General features: G+C 47.9%; 2 protein-coding genes across 2 annotated transcripts in view; both read right to left on the reverse strand.

Moving 5' to 3' along the window:
- Positions 1-242: 242 nt before the first annotated feature.
- On the reverse strand, positions 243-14,656 carry LOC108672356. The gene is made up of 18 exons (XM_047881019.1): positions 14,536-14,656; positions 13,184-13,308; positions 12,816-12,903; positions 12,234-12,461; positions 10,435-11,448; positions 9,951-10,264; positions 9,134-9,442; positions 8,603-9,073; positions 7,733-7,874; positions 6,931-6,993; positions 6,657-6,703; positions 4,897-5,951; positions 4,503-4,671; positions 3,989-4,095; positions 3,699-3,813; positions 3,314-3,355; positions 2,861-3,030; positions 243-2,403 (listed from the first exon to the last, which is right to left on the reverse strand). The coding sequence occupies exons 1-18, from the start codon at positions 14,654-14,656 to the stop codon at positions 633-635; spliced, it is 6,351 nt and encodes a 2,116-aa protein (XP_047736975.1). The 3' UTR covers positions 243-632.
- A 1,155-nt stretch (positions 14,657-15,811) lies between these two features.
- The window catches only part of LOC108672269 (putative uncharacterized protein DDB_G0277255), a 14,040-nt gene continuing 11,586 nt past the window's right edge, over positions 15,812-18,265 (reverse strand). Inside the window, exons 8-10 of the mRNA XM_018159913.2 lie at positions 17,967-18,134; positions 16,526-17,056; positions 15,812-16,162 (exon numbers count right to left, since the gene is read on the reverse strand). Coding sequence (XP_018015402.2) covers positions 15,812-16,162; positions 16,526-17,056; positions 17,967-18,134 — 1,050 coding nt within the window. The remainder of the gene's footprint in view (positions 16,163-16,525; positions 17,057-17,966; positions 18,135-18,265) is intronic.

Genomic DNA, 18,265 nt, shown 5'->3' on the forward strand with positions numbered 1-18,265 from the left:
TCTTGAACACCGCTACGCAGCTCACCTAGCAAGATCGAACCTAACCCACGTGACCTCATTCATCGGTACGGGTGGGACTTACTCATCCTTACTGCGTTACTCAGCTCAGGAGGTCGAGGGACGGTGAGACTTACTCATCCTTACTGCGTTACTCAGCTGAGGAGATCATGGGAAGATGCATTGGACGCACTCTAACGCAATTTATTCATATTCACGGTCAAGGGAGCAATGAAAGCCTCATCAACAAAAGCAGTACAATTTACTATGCACATTAGAACGTCCGACTCGAAATGCACGCAAGATTATACAAAGCGTACAAAAGAAAATGCATAGTAAGAATAATAATAATGAACACAAGTGGTGACAATGAGCACGATCTAGCAGGACAAAACTTAACAATTTGTTGCTAAATTCTTCCAACCATCACAGTTGCATTTACTGGAAGTTGCACACCAGGCGGTGCCCATAACAAAACGTAACTTTTCATATTTCCGTTGACACTTGTCAAATAACTTGCATTGCATAAGCAAATAAACATGACAACCAAGTATATTAATGTTTAGTCTTTGGAATCCGTTTTTATTATCTTAGATGGGATGATAATACAGACAAATCTAAGACGTAAGTTTTCGCTATAACAAATCACTGAAAGACCTTCTCCCATCCCCACCACCATCATCGTCATCATCGGTGCCATCTTTCCATCTGAGAATCAAGCCCATCTTCTCGACGAGCTCATGGTTCTCAACCACCTGTGTCAGGTGGCTGCCCGTTACGTGGTTGCCTAGCTGGTGCTTGGTAGCAAACGTGGCCTGGCAGAACAAGCACGTCGAGTCTTTGAGCTGTGAGGTCGAATTCGACATCCTAGGGTTGAGTCTATGGTTGACCAAGTGTGTGGTTGTCGCGGTAGCTACAACCGAAGTATCTAACCGGTTCGGGTTGGTTGAATGTTTCCCGGCAACGAACGCTGGACTAGTCCGCGTTCCCTTGAACGTTTGCTGGATTGCGGTGTTTGCTCGCTCGGTCGTGGAAGCTTGGCGTCGGAACACGGCGTTCGGATCTACCGTCATGGCGTCTGCTTCTTCTATGACTACAGTTGCATTTAACCCGCCATTACCATCGATATCTTCGTTTGAATCTCTAACTTCTAACAGGTCATTGTCATTACCAACGTCCACTTCACCTTGATAGCCAACAAACTCATCGTGTTCCTCCACTTCATCTCCACCATCACCTATAACGCGATCACCATTACCGTCGAGGATCTCCACGTCGCCGCTGATGAGGCCGTCATCTCCCTCATCGCTGTCCGCGGCGGCCACGAGGGAGGACAGTTGCTGCAGGCTGGTCAGGCTAAGCAGACTCGTGGGGTCGATGTTGGACAGGTTAATCTGCTGCAGCGCCCCCGTCGACGTGGGCATCTGCAGGATCAGCGAGATGGAACCGTCCGCGTTGCTTACTTGCTCCACGTTCGCTAGGATCTGACCCGAGTCCTGGGGGTCCTGAGAGACTAGAGGAGCCTGAGGAAAGATAGCGCGGGATGAGGGGTTGGGGGTGCCAGGGAAACTGCGGACATCAATTGTGTTCTGGGTGAGGAGATCCTCGTCGGCATTGTGCACGTCATTGACATCATCTTCTTCTTCTTCTTCTTCGTCATCAGCGAGAACTATGGAAGAAATGCCAACGTTGGCATCTGGTGCTGAGGAAATAACACCAGCTTTATACGAGGCGTTGTTTCTTGACACACTACCCATGCCTCTAGTGGTGGGGTTGGCGTTTCTTGACCCGCCAATATCATTTCCAGTGGTGTAGGTAACAGCGATTGAAGCATCACCCATACCGCCACTACCACAAATTCTACCCTTACGGCTACTGGCACCACCGCTACCATTTTTATAAGAGGTGTTGGTTGCAATAGTGGCCACTCTGAGCGTTGTATTCTTCCCGCTCAGTCTCGCGTCATGAGGCTCGGTCTTAAAATCTTCAAAGTTTATTTCAACTTCTCCTAACGTCTTACCGTCTTCGGCACTGTCCTTGACCTCTGCATGGCTGTTGTTGCGGTCCCTTACATTATCCACGTCATATTTGTTCCTAAGGGCCCCATCCCTAAGGTCCTCTTGGTTGTTCTTGCCCTCATGCCGGTTACTGAGGTCGCCAGGGTTAGTCTTAAAGTGGCCGAGGATGTGTGCCTTGCGGTGCCCGCTCGTCCTGAACTTCATGAGGCAGTAGGGACACTGCAAGGGCTTGTCCCCCGTGTGTATGCGCATGTGGATGCTGAAGCTGCCCTTGGACGCGAAGTAGGTGTGGCACACGGGGCACTGACAGCTCTTGGAGCCGCTGTGGCTGCGTACGTGGGCGTCCAGGGTGCTCTTCACCGCGAACGTCTTGCCGCACTGACCGCAGCTGCGGGAGGGAGGGGATATGGGTCATCATGTTTAATATTATGGACAGTTTGATATTATTGAATTGTAAATACGTTAGGCAGTAACAATGGAACAGCAATCGCAGTAGACATGTTCAGGAATACTAGATGCTTTTTATACTTAATTACAGGAACATTTTAGTAATTTTTGTCAAAGTTGATGTGTTGTTTCCTACAGTTGAAACGATTTTATTGTTTCAGAAAAATCTCTAATGTCAAATACGAATTTTTTCATTTTAGAAATACAAGTAGCCCACGATGCAGGACATTTACAATATGGCGGTCCATTCAGAGGGAGATTCATATGGACATTGGGACAGAGATTCATAATGCGATTCGCACACAGATTCATAGGAAGACTCTTTCAATCTTACCAAGATGTACACAGAGATTCATACCGAGACATTAACACAGAGGTCCACACAGAGATGGCAGTACCTGTATGGTTTCTCGCCGGTATGTGTGCGGATGTGGCGCGTGAGGTCCGAGGGTTTCTTGAAGGTTTTTCCGCAGTGTTGGCAACGCCGCAGGTTGCGGGCATTTGGCAATACCGCGGTACCCTCGTCTGGTGACGTGGCAACGCCGCCAGAAGTTGCCACATCTTCAGTCTGGAAAAAATAACGCTAACTAGAAAGAGTTTCACGCAGATTAGGGAGCATTCTACGCAAATTACGCTCTTCCTTATTATATTTATTATAAAATAAACCGAAAATTTGTCGCAACTCTTCGGTATGGACTTGACTCCCTGACTCATTACTACTGTACAGGCTACGCCAGACGCGGCTGTACAAATACAATTGCGGTGTACACGAGAACATATGCACATTAAATGAATAAACGAAGGCTAGTAGTCACGAAGTAACTAGCCACTCCTGGAAACTAGGCACTCACGTCTGATGTGGTCCGTCCTCTCCTCGCCTTCCCGTACTGCCTCTGTAACACAGAGAGGGCGTAGGGGGGGGCACGTGCAGGGGTAGGGCATGTGTGGGAAGGGCATGTAGGGGGGATGGACAGGTGAGGGAGGGGGAGGTGATGGGGTATATGGCATTGCAGTCAACAATAAATATATAGCAGCGATATAGAATATAGTGGATGTATGTACGATCAGAGCTGGGCAGCGCTACTTTGAAATGTAGCGGCCGCTACCGCTACCGCTACTGAAAATGTAGCGGCCGCTACATGTAGCGCGCTACTGCCCACCTCTGTGTATGGTATAGTGGGTACAAGGGATGCTCATTAGCAAGTAGCACATTAACTAGTTGAAAGGGGTACCCACCTGGCTGAGTGGGCCGAGGAGGGCAGTGGTGACCAGCTGGCGGGGGTGGAGGCGCAGGTGATGCTGCACACTCACCACGCTGTACAGCACCTCACCACACACCGGGCATCTCCATCTGCCGGGGGAGTGGAGTGAGTGGGGGGAGTAGGGGTGACAGGGTGGGGTGAGTGGGATGGGGTGACAGGGTGGGGTAATGGAGTGAAGTGAGTGGGTGAAGAGGGTGGGGTGAGTGAGTGGGTCAGCATATAATTATGACAAACTGCCACGTATTGCAGTGAGTGTTGGCTCACTGTTGGTGGTTGGAGCTGCGGTGTCGGTGGAGGTGGGCAAGAGAGGGCAGCAGCTGCTGGCACACCTCGCACCAGTGCTGCGTGGGGTGGGCGCTGCTCATGTGCTCCTGCAACACACGGGGACTTTAGTGTGTTCCTGCAACACACGGGGACTATTATGTCCTGCAACACACAGAGAGACTGCAACACACAGACTCCATTTGTGCTCCTGCAACACACGGAGAGACTTTAGTGTGTTCCTGCAACACACATGGGGAGACTATTATGTTCCTGCAACACAGACGTTACACCGTGTTCCTTCAACACAAAATAATGCTGGCGTCATTGTTCACAATAGAAATTCTGAAGAGGGGGTTAGAGAGTAGTCAGAGTACGTTGGTTCTGAAGGGATCAATGGGTACGTTGGTTCTGAAGGGATCAATGGGTACGTTGGTTCTGAAGGGATCAATGGGTACGTTGGTTCTGAAGGGATCAATGGGTAACATTAAGATAGAGTAACAACCAGGCCACTCACGACGAGGATGGCGCGCGTGTCGTGCACGGCTTTACACACGACGCATGTGTGCGTCACGGGGCCGTGTTTACGTCTCCTCTTGACCGTCGTGTTGCTGCCGTCACTCACGGTCGTGGTGGTCGTGGGGGGTCGTGAGGTGGCCGTGATACACGTCGTCATCATGTCCTGCCTGTAGATCATCATGAGATAATTTATCGCAGTTTATATAATTATTGCAGTATATAATTATATATACATGATATATAATTAATGATATATCACTACGTTAATGATACATATCATTATTTATACATAATGATAATTAATTTCGATATAAATACGCAAGGTACATCCATATCAATTAGTCAGATATTGTTTAAATAAATATTAGCCGCTAGTTAATACAGCTACTCACCCGCTAAGTTTCCGTTTGCGGCGGTTGACGCTAGCTTCACTAGCCGCAGCTAGAGCTTCCTCTGCACCATTGTTATCGTAACTAGAGTCCTTGTTATCGTAACTAGAGTCCTTGTTATCGTAACTAGAGTCCTTGTTATCGTAACTAGAGTCCTTGTTATCGTAACTAGAGTCCTTGTTAGCGTATCTAGTGTCTTTGTTAGCGTATCTAGTGTCCCTGTTATCGTATCTGATGTCCTTGTTATCGTAGCCCACGTTGTTGTTTTCGTACTTGATTCCAATATTGTCTTTCGGACGGTCAGTCTCGTATTTGTTGTCACTATTATCGTAATGTTTATTGTTGTTATCGTAATGTTTCTTGTTGTTCTCGTAATGTTTACCGTTGTTATCGATGCATTTATTGTTGCGATTAGCAGGTAAACTATCGTAAGGCTGCGCAAGTCTGTTATCTCTGTTATCAGTGTCATCGTAGTCGTCAATTTCTCCGTTATCGTTGATAACAAAAGCGCGGAACGCCATATCGTTATCAGGCGTCATCATCTCGATGCTTTCATCAAACGTTGATTTCCGGACCATTTCAGGAATTTTTTCAACGATTACCACGTTATTTCTGCCGATGTCTACATGATTTCTGCCGATATCCACGTTATTTTTGACGATATTAATATTATTTCCGCCGATGTCCACATGATTTCTTTCGATATCTACGGGTTTTTTACCGTCGTTTTCGTCGGATTTCTGATCAACGAGCGACGAAAAAGCGGCGACAGCGCCGGATTTTCGATCAATTTCCGACGAAGATACACGATTTCCCACGATGTCGTGGGTTTTATCCACGATACCGTGGGGTTTATCCACGATACCGTGGGGTTTATCCACGATACCGTGGGGTTTATCCACGATGTCCGTGGAGTTGCTGGGGATACTCGAGGATTTCTTGGGGATATCCCCCGCCTGGGGTTTGTCGTGGGGATATTCAGATGCCAGCACGACGTCGTGGCAGCTGAGCAGCTGCAGCAGCTGTTCCTGGGTGATGGAGGTGAGGTCGATGCCGGCCTGTGGCACGGTAATGGTGTTAGGGCACGGTAATGAGGAGGTATTAGGGCACGGTATAAGGACTACACGACAGGATACCGAAAAATAAAAGTAAAAAATAACTACATGCCACTATGCGGAGCATACTAGGTACCTATAGTAGTAGTAGTATGATGGTTTACTAGCGCTTCAGCTATCAAGCTATTTCACACCGGAGGTCGAAAGTTAACATAGCCAGCGCGGCGGAAGGTCTCAATAGTCCAGCCCGCTGAAGCTGGCTCGAAGGAAGCAGCGTTAGCATCTCAAAGAGACGAAGTGACAAGGAGGGACAGGTGACAAGGAGGGACAGGTGACAAGGAGGGACAGGTGAAAAGCAACAGAAACGAAGACACTCGAACAAGAGGTCGCTTACACGGGACGTCGGTCGCCCGCACCAGAGAGACAGAGACGGGAAATGTGAGGAATCCTGCCTACTTAATAACTTAACCCCACAACTGAGACCTACAGTCAGACACCGCGAGCCAGCGGTGGGGCGCTCAGGAACAATCCCCCTAGGAGCGCGAAATCCCATAGGACTTCTGACACACAGACACGCGTCAGGAGTCCCCCCTGAGGGGATATACGCGGTACAAAAAATGTACATACGACACGCAATATGGTACGAGAAGCCGTCCTTGCAGGGGGCGCTGCCCCCTGCAAGGACGGCTGCCGCCCCCCGGGACTCACGGGGAGGTGGATGGTCAAGCCCCCGGAGAAGGGGTCGGCGGCGGCTCCTGGGGAGGAAGGGGGAGCATTAAGCCAATAACAGCTTTGGCTATTATACCTGTATTAATTTTTTATTATATTGTTATATTAATTGTGATTCGTGGAATAAATACGGCGAATATTTGAATTTGGTTGATTCAGGTAAGTTGCTTATAGTTCACGCACGGCATCTGATCAGATGCACGGCGGTCTAACATCAGATGCACTGGGATCAGGTGGCTGGTGCAGCAGTTACCTGCGTCTGCGTGCAGCAGCTGTTGACCCTCCTCCTGCAGCAGCAGCTGCTGCAACGGACCTCCTGCAACGTTATTAATTACCATTATTGCCTCTTATTTACATTTCATTAAACTATAAATACATTCAATACTTTAAAATGATCAATTATTTTCAATTTGTTGATGATTATTAAACAATCTTGTGGACGTAAAAATTAACAATCCAACATCTGCTTCACTAATTTTTTTTTATGATATCGTTATCGCTAATCTTAAGACATTTATCAATTAGGATATATAATATAGAATTATTTCTACCAGGCTTTTCTTAACTTGCCAGGAAGGACTCTGAAATTTCCAGTCTTGCTAACATAAGCAAAGTTAAAAAACGTAAATCCCCATCTAACACTGAGCACTCAGAAAATTAAAACGATTATCAAAATAGCGATATACACTTTTTTGCCCTTGTTGTGACATCCTAACCCTTATTTTGTAAGACAAATGGACGTATCAGAACTGCATACAGGAAGTGTGTCACTTTTTGGACAACTTGACCCATCCATTTTTGGATTTTGGACGATTATTCTGGCCCGCGATGCTCAGCTACTCTAGTACGGTGTGTGTGACGTCATACTCGCGAGCGGTGATGCGCACTTCCCACAACTATATTTTACAACTTAGAGTTTATATTAAATCATGTTTGATTTGTACGGTTTATTCTTTGCGTGTAAAGTTTCAAGTTAATTTGAAATTCGATTAAGTAGATAACTTTAATACTTATTAACTATTTTCTATTCAATGAGGTCCTAAGCTGCTAGTCACCTGCTGCGCTATCCTCGGCGACGTCCGTCGGTGCTTCATCGTTGCCAGATGACGTCACTTGTGATGACGTCATTGTTGATGACGTCACCTGTGGTGACGTCACTAATGATGGCGTCACTGGTAATGCACTCGCCACCTTGTCCTGGTCAAAAAAAGATTCATGTGAACCACGCGTACCAAACATAAAAATACAGGAAATTAACACAAACTCATCTAGCAAATAAGCTGCACAACACAAAACACATGCCACGCATAAGTCCGGTGTCAATCAGGCGTCTAATTCTATTCATTATAATTGAGTCGTAATATTCACTACACGTGATAGAGATTGCTGGAGAAGTACTAGACCTGAGCCAGCAAGGACAACATCACGTGACAGATCACGCGATCAAGACCACAGTAGTGGGCGAAAACCGTAATCCTATAGAATGGCTGGGAACCTTGGTAAGGCCCCCAGTAACTCACAAGTGCGTCGTGATGTAACTCGTGTTAGAACTACTCCGACCTAACCGTCCACGTCTTAGGCTATACCACTAATATAACACTCGTGTATTACCACCTCATATCAAGAAAAACGAATATGGAATGATGGAAGATGTATTGGGGTGGGGGGCAGCGGGTGATACGAAGCGGGGAGAATGGGCAACTATCAATGCACTCATAGTGGAATTCTAGAGGGGTTTTCAAGTGCCAAAAAACAGTTTATTCGAAATTGCATCCCAAAACCAATCACACTCTGGATAGTATGAAATCACAATCCTATCAACCAATCACAGCTGGAAAGGCGCATATCTCAGCCAGAAAATTAAAGTAACTTTAAGCACTATCATAGAATTTCACCATGCACGCACTACCACAAAACACACTCACTTTTACGGCCCCAGAGTCCATAGGATCCTGGAGGTCCTTCGCAGGGACATCACCATCCCCGGTCACTATGACGGAGCCCTTCTCGTCGATGGTGATGGTGGGGAGGTGATTATTCAGGCTGGCCGAGTTGATGGTGATGGTGGGTATGGTGGCGTGGTCCAAGGTGATGGACGGTGATTGATCTTTCAAGCCGCCTGAGCTCAGGGTTATTGATGGGTGTTTGTTGGGGTTATACCCAGGGCGTTTATCACCCACGGATGTTGGGGTGTGATGGTTGTTCCCCCCGCTGGGAGGAAGAGGGTTGGGATGCACTGTGATGAATTTAGTAGACGGTATCCCGTCACTTGACGGGACAGAAGGATATTTGTTTCCTGTACTGCAGACAGGGGCGGGTAGGAGGAGACGGTTCCTTGTGGAGATCACACCTTTGGACACGCCAGCGTCTTTGTTATCTCCATAACAAACTGTTATTTTATTCGTAGGTTCGTAAGAAGCCGCTATTTTATTCGTAGTTTCAAAAGAAGATGCTATTTTATTCGTAGTTCCATCATGGTAAGAAGCTGCCATTGTTGTCGCAGCTTGTAACGAAGACGAAATATTTTTTTCGTTTTGAAAAGCCACCGAAACTTGATTTTCATTCTGCAAAGAACCTGCAGTTTTGTTCGTGTTCTGGAAAGTAGCGACCATTTTCTTAGCGTCCTCCTGGTCGGCCTGCAGGTTCTGACCTGCAGAGCGCACAGCCTGCATGGTCAGGTCGAGCAGGTGTATCTGCAGGTGCTTCTTGCAGCTGCTGTTCGTCTTGAAGGTCTTCTCGCAGTACGGACACATGAACGGCCGCGCCTGGAAAAGTTTCCATTAGTTTTGTTCACTTGGCAGTTAATAGAAACTTGAATAAATAATCTTCATTTATTTAGTTATTAATATTAAATTATGAATTTAATTAGCAATAAAATATCAATATTTACTATTTAATTAATAATCGTGTTTCTATTGTTCACTTGCCAGTTTGTAAAACATGAATAATTTTTACATTATTTATTAATATTGAAATATTAATTTAATTAGCATTCTATAATATTATTTATTATTAAATTAATAAGTAATAATTATCGTGTGTCTATTAAGCTGGCGCACACGACAGACCACAGCCATCTGAGGTGCCCCACCTCTGAGTGATGCCCCACCTGTGAGTGGTGCCCACCTGTGAGTGGTGCCCCACCTGTGAGTGGTGCCCACCTGTGAGTGGTGCCCACCTGTGAGTGAAGTGGTGCCCCACCTGTGAGTGGTGCCCCACCTGTGAGTGGTGCCCCACCTGTGAGTGGTGCCCCACCTGTGAGTGGTGCCCCACCTGTGAGTGGGTGCTAAGATGCCTCTTGACGCTGCTGGGTGTGGCGAAGAACCTCTGGCAGAGTGGGCAGGAGGAGGTCTTGACGCCGAGGTGGGTGCGCTGGTGGGCCCTCAGCACGCTGGGGGAGCTGAAGGCCTTGGGGCAGAGTGGGCAGAGGTGGGGGCGCTCCCCCGTGTGGATGCGCTCGTGCTGACGAAGGTGGGAGGACTTCTTGAGGGCGGCGGGACAGAAGCGGCAGCGGTGGGGCCGGCGGCGGGGCGTCGCGGGGCACGGGTTGTACACGTCCGCGTTGCGGGCCACCTGGGGGACGCGGCCTGTGGCGGGGGCAGGGGTTAGGGGGTGACGGTACATGCGTGGACATCTTGTGAGAAAATAGTAATTCGACACACCACCACCCACCATGCCTGCACCACCAAACACACACCACAGTCAACACGCGCCCCAATACCCCAGCACCCAACACTCTCCAAAACCCACCACCCACCGTGCTCGGTGATGAGTATGGGCTCCTGTAGAGGTATGTCCGGCAAGGGACAAGGGGGACCGTGGGCGAGACGGTCCCCCTTGCGGCGACGTGGCGGTGGTGGGTTACTCTTGCCTGCCCCGCCAGCCAAGGGACAAAAGTGGGCGAGGTGTGTCTTGCGGGCAGCGAAGCTGCGGAAGCCTTTGCCACACGAAGGGCACGTGAAGGGTGGCCGCCCTTCGTGCGACCAAGAATGCAGCTTGAGTGTAGCGGCAGAACTAAACCCTTTGTTACACGTGGGACATACATGGTCCCGGGCTGGGGCATGGGTCTTCAGGTGTCCCATGAGGGTGGACTTGACCCTGAAGGCCCTGAAACACTTGTGACACTTGAAAGGCTTGTCGTTGGTGTGCACACGCAAGTGTCGCAGCAGGTCAGATGGTTTACGGAACTCCTTAGGGCAGTTAGCGAAGCAGCAGTGGTGGTACTTAGCGTCCTTTGAGTACTTGACGACAACTTGGTACTTACGGACCACTTCGTTGACGCGGTCTGATAGCGTCACCATCACGTAACGGGACCGCTCTGAAGGACCTTTGGTAACGTCACTAGCTCCTGTTTTCGTAACGTCCTCAGTTCTTGTAACTTCGGGCCTTGTTTTCGTAACTTTGGAAATTGTTTTCGTAACTTCATCCATAGTTTTCGAGACTTCGGGCATTGTTTTCATGACTTTGGGCGTCGTTTTTGTAATGTCGTCACCAGTTATCTCAGTAACGTCAGTCGCTTCTCTGGTAATTTTTGATGCCGCGTTCGTGACGACATCTTGATCAGATCTCGCAACATCATTATATTCTGTGACGCTATTTTGTCCCATATCCGTAACATTGGCATCACCAAACGTTTCTTCAACCACAAAACTGTTGTCGCTGGTGCAGTTTTGACCGAAGGTGTCTTGCCTGATGACATCAGGACTTTTGGTCTTAGGTTCTTCGTCAGCGGAGCCATGGTCTTCTCCATCAGCAGGAATAGCGATGGCACCTGAGCGGAGGAAAGCGGTCAGATATTTCGCTTTAGCGGAAAATTTTCCAAAAATTATGAAGAAATAACGCGTTTTGTATAATGACATCTGCCTGCCTCAGCGTACCATGACTCACACAAGTTGCCAGACTCACTATCGAGTAGCGAGTATTTTAATTTATTAATAGAATTGAATTTATATAATTAATGGTAATATAATTATATTATAAATTTAAAAGCAAAGAAAACTCCACAAAAATTCAGCATTTCTCTGTTGAAAACGTTTCGGAGACCAGCTCCATCGTCAGTTCGATAAATCTAGAACACAAATTGTCAGAAAATTAATAAAGTTTGGAGTCAAAAGGAAAAAAACAACAGAAGTTAAAACCTAAATTTCCAGGTAAAGGACAGAATACTAAAGAAATACCTATCTATTCACAATTTCTAATGGATAAAAACTGTAGGCAGCATTTAAACCAGGCTTCTCTTTAAAAATATACAATGATTCCTAGATGCGCAGATCGGAAGCACCAGAACTATAAGCTAAAACCTTAAAGTTTATAAATTTAGTTGAGCACGATGTGCATCTGCTTGCGTTGATATGACGGCACGCAACCTTTACACTAGGGTCGCTGAGCATAGAGGGAGGAGTTATAGGAATGGGCAGTTACTATCGCGCCCTCCTCATTCGGCTGTGCGCACTCACGCCGAACAGTGCAACGTTCCGGTGTCCGACACTGTCTTCAAGGTTTTAGCTTATAGTTTTTACAGTAACATTAATAAATAATATTAAGACAACGACTAACCAGAGTTGCCAGAAGGCTCCCTGTCAACACCGCTGTTGACAAGCGCCCTCTTCAGTATGTCATCAGGCGTGACGCAGACCAGGTTTATGTTGGTCTTCACTGGACTGATATTGGTCTTTGCTGGACTGCAGGACTTAGCATCAAAGAAAGTCCCCGCCTTGAGGTTCTTGATGAACACGTCCTTCTTGATGCTCAGGATACGGGCGGGGGGCGGCTGGGGAGGGGCGGCTGGGGGGTCCCGGGGGGCGCTGACCCCTTCTGAATATCATAGGTTTTAAGGGAGGATATATCCGTAAGAAATTGAATTATTTACCCATAAATATTCTTACCAATATTTAACTGAAAACGTTATAAAATTTAGCAAATCACACCGTGTAGTTACTTCACAATAACATTTAAGCCCACACATTAATTATCAACAATGATAATTATATAATGAATATATATTTAATTAAGCAGGAACACTCAAGTTGCGCGACATTGAAAGCAACAAACTGTCCATTTTACGAGCAATAACTAGCATATACTACAATATACCAAGACAAGATAAACTAATTTATAAATAACGATAAACAGCAATACTAACATCGCTGCTCTGTTCTTGTTCAACTTGCTGCCTCTTCTGTTGCACAGGCTCCACCTGCACCAGCTGTACCGGCCGGCTGTGCACCTGCAATACGTAAATAATAAATAATAATAATAATAAATAAATTATAAAAATAACAATGAAATAATAATAAATGTGGGCGTTGAGGCCTCGGTACCTGCGATATGTGGGCGTTAAGGCCTCGGTACCTGCGATATGTGGGCGTTAAGGCCTCGGTACCTGCGATATGTGGGCGTTAAGGCCTCGGTACCTGCGATATGTGGGCGCTAAGGCCTCGGTACCTGCGATATGTGGGCGTTAAGGCCTCGGTACCTGCGATATGTGGGCGTTAAGGCCTTGGTACCTGCGATATGTGGGCGTTAAGGCTCCCCGGGCGCCGGAAGACGCAGCTGCACTCGTCGCAGCGGTAGCCCGTGACGGCCGCGGCGCCCACGGGGTGCACGCGTCGGACGTGACACACCAGGTTACCTGGGAGATAAGGGGGCGTTAAGGGGCGTGTTGCAGGCTACGTGTTACGTGTTACATGTTGTATGGTACACGCTAAACTACACACGCTATGTTACATGTTACACGCTACACAAGCTATATGTTACACGCGCTACACACGCCACACGCTATACAATGCACGCTACTCACTGCGCTGGGAGAAGCGTCACTACACACACTACACGCTACACACGCTACTCACTGCGCTGGGAGAAGCGTCACTACACACACTAAGACAGGGACAGCTACAACCCTATAACCTGAGTTTCGGACTTCCTAGTCCACGGTCACGCTGATGCGCCGCCTTCGTCGTCCTCCGTCTCCGAGTCGTCGTCGGATGTAACGTTGGACGTGTTCCGTCTATTTGCCCTCCTTTGGGCCAACTGATGCAAGATGCTGTTGCTTGTCACTTGCTGATGGTAGTTTCCCATTACTGGACAATCCGGGATCTTTCTCAACCACTTGTCCAGTCGTCTCTTGAATGCTGCAAGGGTAAACTCCCCTCCTCTCAGCTCTTTTGGCAAGGCATTAAAGAGCCTCGGTCCTACCACGGACAGTGATCCCTCACGAGTCTGTACTCTGGCCGCGGCTCAGTTATTAAATGGGAGAATCCTGCACTTTCCCACTTCTTTCTTTGTAATACGTCACAATTTTGGAGATCACACTTTCAAAGTTGGGAGCCAGTCCGTTTATCATCTTCCAAGTGTACAGTATGATATACCTTTCCCTTCTTCTCTCCAGTGAGTACAGTTCCAGGTGTTTCAGCCTTTCAAAGTAGTCCAGCGTCAGCTCTTTCATGCCGCTGATCCTGTACGTGAAGGTCCGCTGCACTGCCTCCAGTTTCCGCATCGCGCCCGCCTGAGCGGTACCCAAAGTTGGCAGCAATACTCAAGATTGGGGAGCATGAGGGCTCAGAAGAGGGTTATCATTAGCGCTGCTTCTCTTCTTCAAAATGTCCGCCATATCCACCCCATCCGTTGTATGCCTCGCGCAACTTTTTCCTCGATGTGGTCATCGAACGTGGCTTCGGCATTCTCATCAACACTCCGAGATCTCGAACTAGTTGCTTCTCAATTTCTGTGCCATCTGATGCAAAGTATCGATGCGGCATCCCGATCTCAGTGCGGACTCTGTATCTCATTACTTCGAACTTGGTGCCGTTGAACTGCATATTGTTCACTAGGGCGCAATCGTAGATTGACGATAGACCATCATGTAACCTCTCGCAGTCTGGGTCATCTGTGATCATCAGCACTCTTGTATCGTCCGCAAATGACCCGCACTCCTTGTCCCAGGAACTCATGGTCATCTCCGACAATGACTTCGTCATCCTTAAGCGGGCCCATTGGCGCCTTTATTTTAGCCTTCGACTGAGCGTATTTAAAAAAATACTTGGGGTTCTCTTTGGTGACCTCAACCACTCGCTCTTCCGCGGCTTGTTCTTCCATCCTGAGCGAGTCTTGCAGCCTGAATTCGGTTTCAGTGTGCTAATCTACTAGCCTCTGTCTCCTCAGATCACCAGTGGATTCAGCTATTTGTTTATTCAATCGCGTGCGTTTTCTCATAAGGATTCGTCGGTCTCTCGGAATGCTGCGGACTTTAGGGCCTGTTTTTCTCGGGGTATGACGCACACATACCTGTGCTAAATTCCAACATAGTTTTGCGTAAATTTCCTCTGCATTCATCTCGGAAAACTCAGCACTCCAATCGATTTTATCAATTTCATTCCAAATTGCCCCCCAATCCGTACTTCGATTGTGGAAGTTAAATCCTGCCAGTCCCTCTTGGGGTATAGCCCTGGGCTGGGTATCAGTTCCAATTGTCGTTTCCACCATCGCTAAGCGATGATGGTCAGACAGTGAGGTATCTTCTACCCGAACGTCAACCACCATTCTTTCATTATTAGTAAAGAAGAGATCGAGGATATTGCGTTCCGTTGTCGGCGACCGTACCTGCTGACTGAGCAAGTGTTCCGCAGCGAACTTCACTAGTTTGGCTTCTTGACTTGTGTCGCGGTCATCGACCTTTACGGCGCCCAGACTTGTCCATCAGATACGTGGGAGATTGAAGTCTCCCCTCATATCAGGCTAGGGGCTGGTTCACCCAGTCCAACCACCCTGGTTTCTATTTCTTTCAGGATATCGGGTAAATTTTCCGATGTGCAAGCAGGCAGTCTATAGTCTATGGCTACGCAGAGGTCATGTTTCTTTATGTGGAGTAGCAAGTGTTCAAAAAAAGCCATCTCAGAGTTTCTAGATTCCGATCTTAATTCCACCGTGCTTCTTGCTAGAGAGTTAATAAATATAAATAATTACTCCTCCCTTCAACAACAAACTACAGCTACACGCCACCAGGTTGCAGGCACTACACAAACAGGAAAGCTCTGTTGACGCCCCACCTTGACCCCCCTCTTGATCCACCTTAAAGGGCCGCAAAACCCCATTTTGACCCATTATAAAGGGCTACCCTCTCTTGCACCACTCCCTCACTCGCCCACCTTGAAGGGCTTCTCGCCCTCGTGCCCCACCTTAAAGGGCTTCTCGCCCTCGTGCCCCACCTTGAAGGGCTTCTCGCCCTCGTGCCCCACCTTGAAGGGCTTCTCGCCCACTCGCCCCACCTTAAAGGGCTTCTCGCCCTCGTGCCCCACCTTGAAGGGCTTCTCGCCCGTATGTATGCGCAGGTGGCGCAGCAGCTGGGAGGGCTTGTCGAAGAGTTTGCTGCAGGTGGTGCAGCGGTGCCCCACTCGCCCCCTGCCCGCCCCACCCCGCGGTGGGCTGCCCACCAAGCTCCTGTACCGCCGCCGCCGCCGGGCCTTGGGGCGCGACAGCTTCTTAGCCTGCCGTGATATTATTATTATTATTATTATTATTATTATTATCATTAGTATTATTATTATAATATTATCAACATCACTATCATTGTCATCATCAATGCTATCACTAAAGCATCATCACTATCGCCATCATCGCAGTCATTTTTCAGCCATCGTTTAAACTTCTATAACTTACATGACATTATAAAAGACTGGCCATTACTGCACGACACCACACCCACTATCACGACACCACTGCATTACTGCACGACACCACACCCACTATCACGACACCACTGCATTACTGCACGACACCACTGCATTACTGCACGACACCACCTTTACATCACGACACATCACGACTGCATGACACGACACATCACCCACCGTCCTGTGCAGGACGCGGTGCTGGTCCAGGAGGCGCGGGGAGACGAAGGAGGCGCTGCAGGCGTCACAGGAATACCTCCGCTGCACCACCTCCTCCAGGAGACGCATCACCTCCCCCTCCTCCTCCCCCTCCATGGAGAACTCCTCCCCCACCACGACAATCCCCTCACCCTCATCCCCCTCCAGTTTAGGGGGCAGCAGCAGCTGACCCCTAAACTCAGGGTCCGAGTTTAAACTAAACTCAGGACCCAGGTTCTCAGGGTCCGAGTTCTCCTGGTCAACGGAGCCCCAGGGAACCCCTGGAACCCCCCAAGGGACCCCGGATTTATTACCAGGACCTTCACACTTGATGACGTGGTTGGGGTTCTTCTCTGTGAGCCCCAACCCCTGGGGGGCGGTATGGGTCTGTAGGCAGGGTTTGGTGTCACAGAAGGCGGGGTCTGGGGGTTCGGACTTGATGGTGGGGGTTAAGCCCCCGGGGGTTGAGGAGAGTCCCCCGTGGATGAGGCGTTCGTGCTCTGGCAGCTCCAGCTGGGGGAGAGGAAGAGGACTTTAGGGGATGGGGGGTAAATTATTCGGGGAGGGGTTAGAATATTAGAGGGTGAAGGCATGGATAAATATCATTAAATGTAAATAATTACTAATGCGTAAATCAACAAAACACTACGTACGTAAAAAAGACCTACGACTTAAAAAAATATTGGGTGATTAATTAAATTAAAACTCACCACGGACGTAAAAAATATCGAGTGATTAACACGTTGACTACGATTGCTTCATCTTGTTCTATTATTTTATTTTTTGGACTGTTTTTAAACAGGGTTGACAGACAGTAATTTTTTCCTGTCAAATTCCGTTATTTAGTTTTTCTCAATTGCGTTGGCCGGCAAATTTATGATAGGGGTACTTCCTGATTAAATTTTGAATACTGCAAAAAGAAAATAAATGGAATTTTCATAGCGGAACCTACAAATAAACTAATATATATTGAGTCATCGGCCTTTTTTGTTCTCGGATTTGGCCGATTTTAGGCAACCTAAATGATGTACCACTACGTCCTGGAGAAATAAATACAGGAATTTAAAAGCAAAGAAAACATCAAGCAAATTCACCATATCGATATTGAAAACGTTTCGGAAACCAGCTCCATAATCTGTTCGAAAAACTAAAAATGAATAAAATCATATTATTATTATTATTAAAATCACATTATTCGTATTCAATATCGATATGGTGAATTTGCTTGGTGTTGTCTTTGTTTTTAAATTCCTCGTGAACCTGCGATATAAGCAGACTGATAATATACTTAATACTTTCGTGGTACGCATATGTACCACTTCGGAGTCAACGTGTTAATTACATAAAATCTTACCACGGACGTAGTGAAACATTAAGACATTAATTAAATTAAAAAACATTGATTAACTAAAATAAAGCAGACCGTGGAGACGAACTCCTCGCCACAGGCGGGGCAGGCGACGGTCTCGTCCAGCAGGTGCAGGGGGAGGTGCGCCCTGTAGGAGGCCAGCCGTCTGAACGTCTTGTCGCACCGCGGGCACGTGAAGGGCGGGCCCGGCCCGTGCAGCCCTTCGTGCAGTGATAGGTTCTCCTGGTGGGGGAGGGGGGGTTAGTGCGGGCACGTGAAGGGCGGGCCCGGCCCGTGCAGCCCTTCGTGAAGTGATAGGTTCTCCTGGTGGGGGAGGGGGGGTTAGTGCGGGCACCTGAAGGGCGGGCCCGGCC

This window comes from Hyalella azteca, unplaced genomic scaffold (assembly GCF_000764305.2).
Source record: "Hyalella azteca isolate HAZT.00-mixed unplaced genomic scaffold, Hazt_2.0.2 contig6861, whole genome shotgun sequence".
NCBI classification, from domain to species: domain Eukaryota; kingdom Metazoa; phylum Arthropoda; class Malacostraca; order Amphipoda; family Hyalellidae; genus Hyalella; species Hyalella azteca.

Bases quoted from the DNA above. Each gene is read 5' to 3' on its own strand.
- LOC108672356 (XM_047881019.1), bottom strand. From the start codon at position 14,656: ATGACGAAGTCATTGTCGGAGATGACCATGAGTTCCTGGGACAAGGAG. The intron at 11,449-12,233 runs GTTAGTCGTTGT...TCCTCCGCTCAG, and splicing joins GGAGCCTTCTGGCAACTCTG to GTGCCATCGCTATTCCTGCT. The intron at 9,074-9,133 runs ATAGCATCTTCT...CCTACGAATAAA, and splicing joins ATGATGGAACTACGAATAAA to ATAACAGTTTGTTATGGAGA.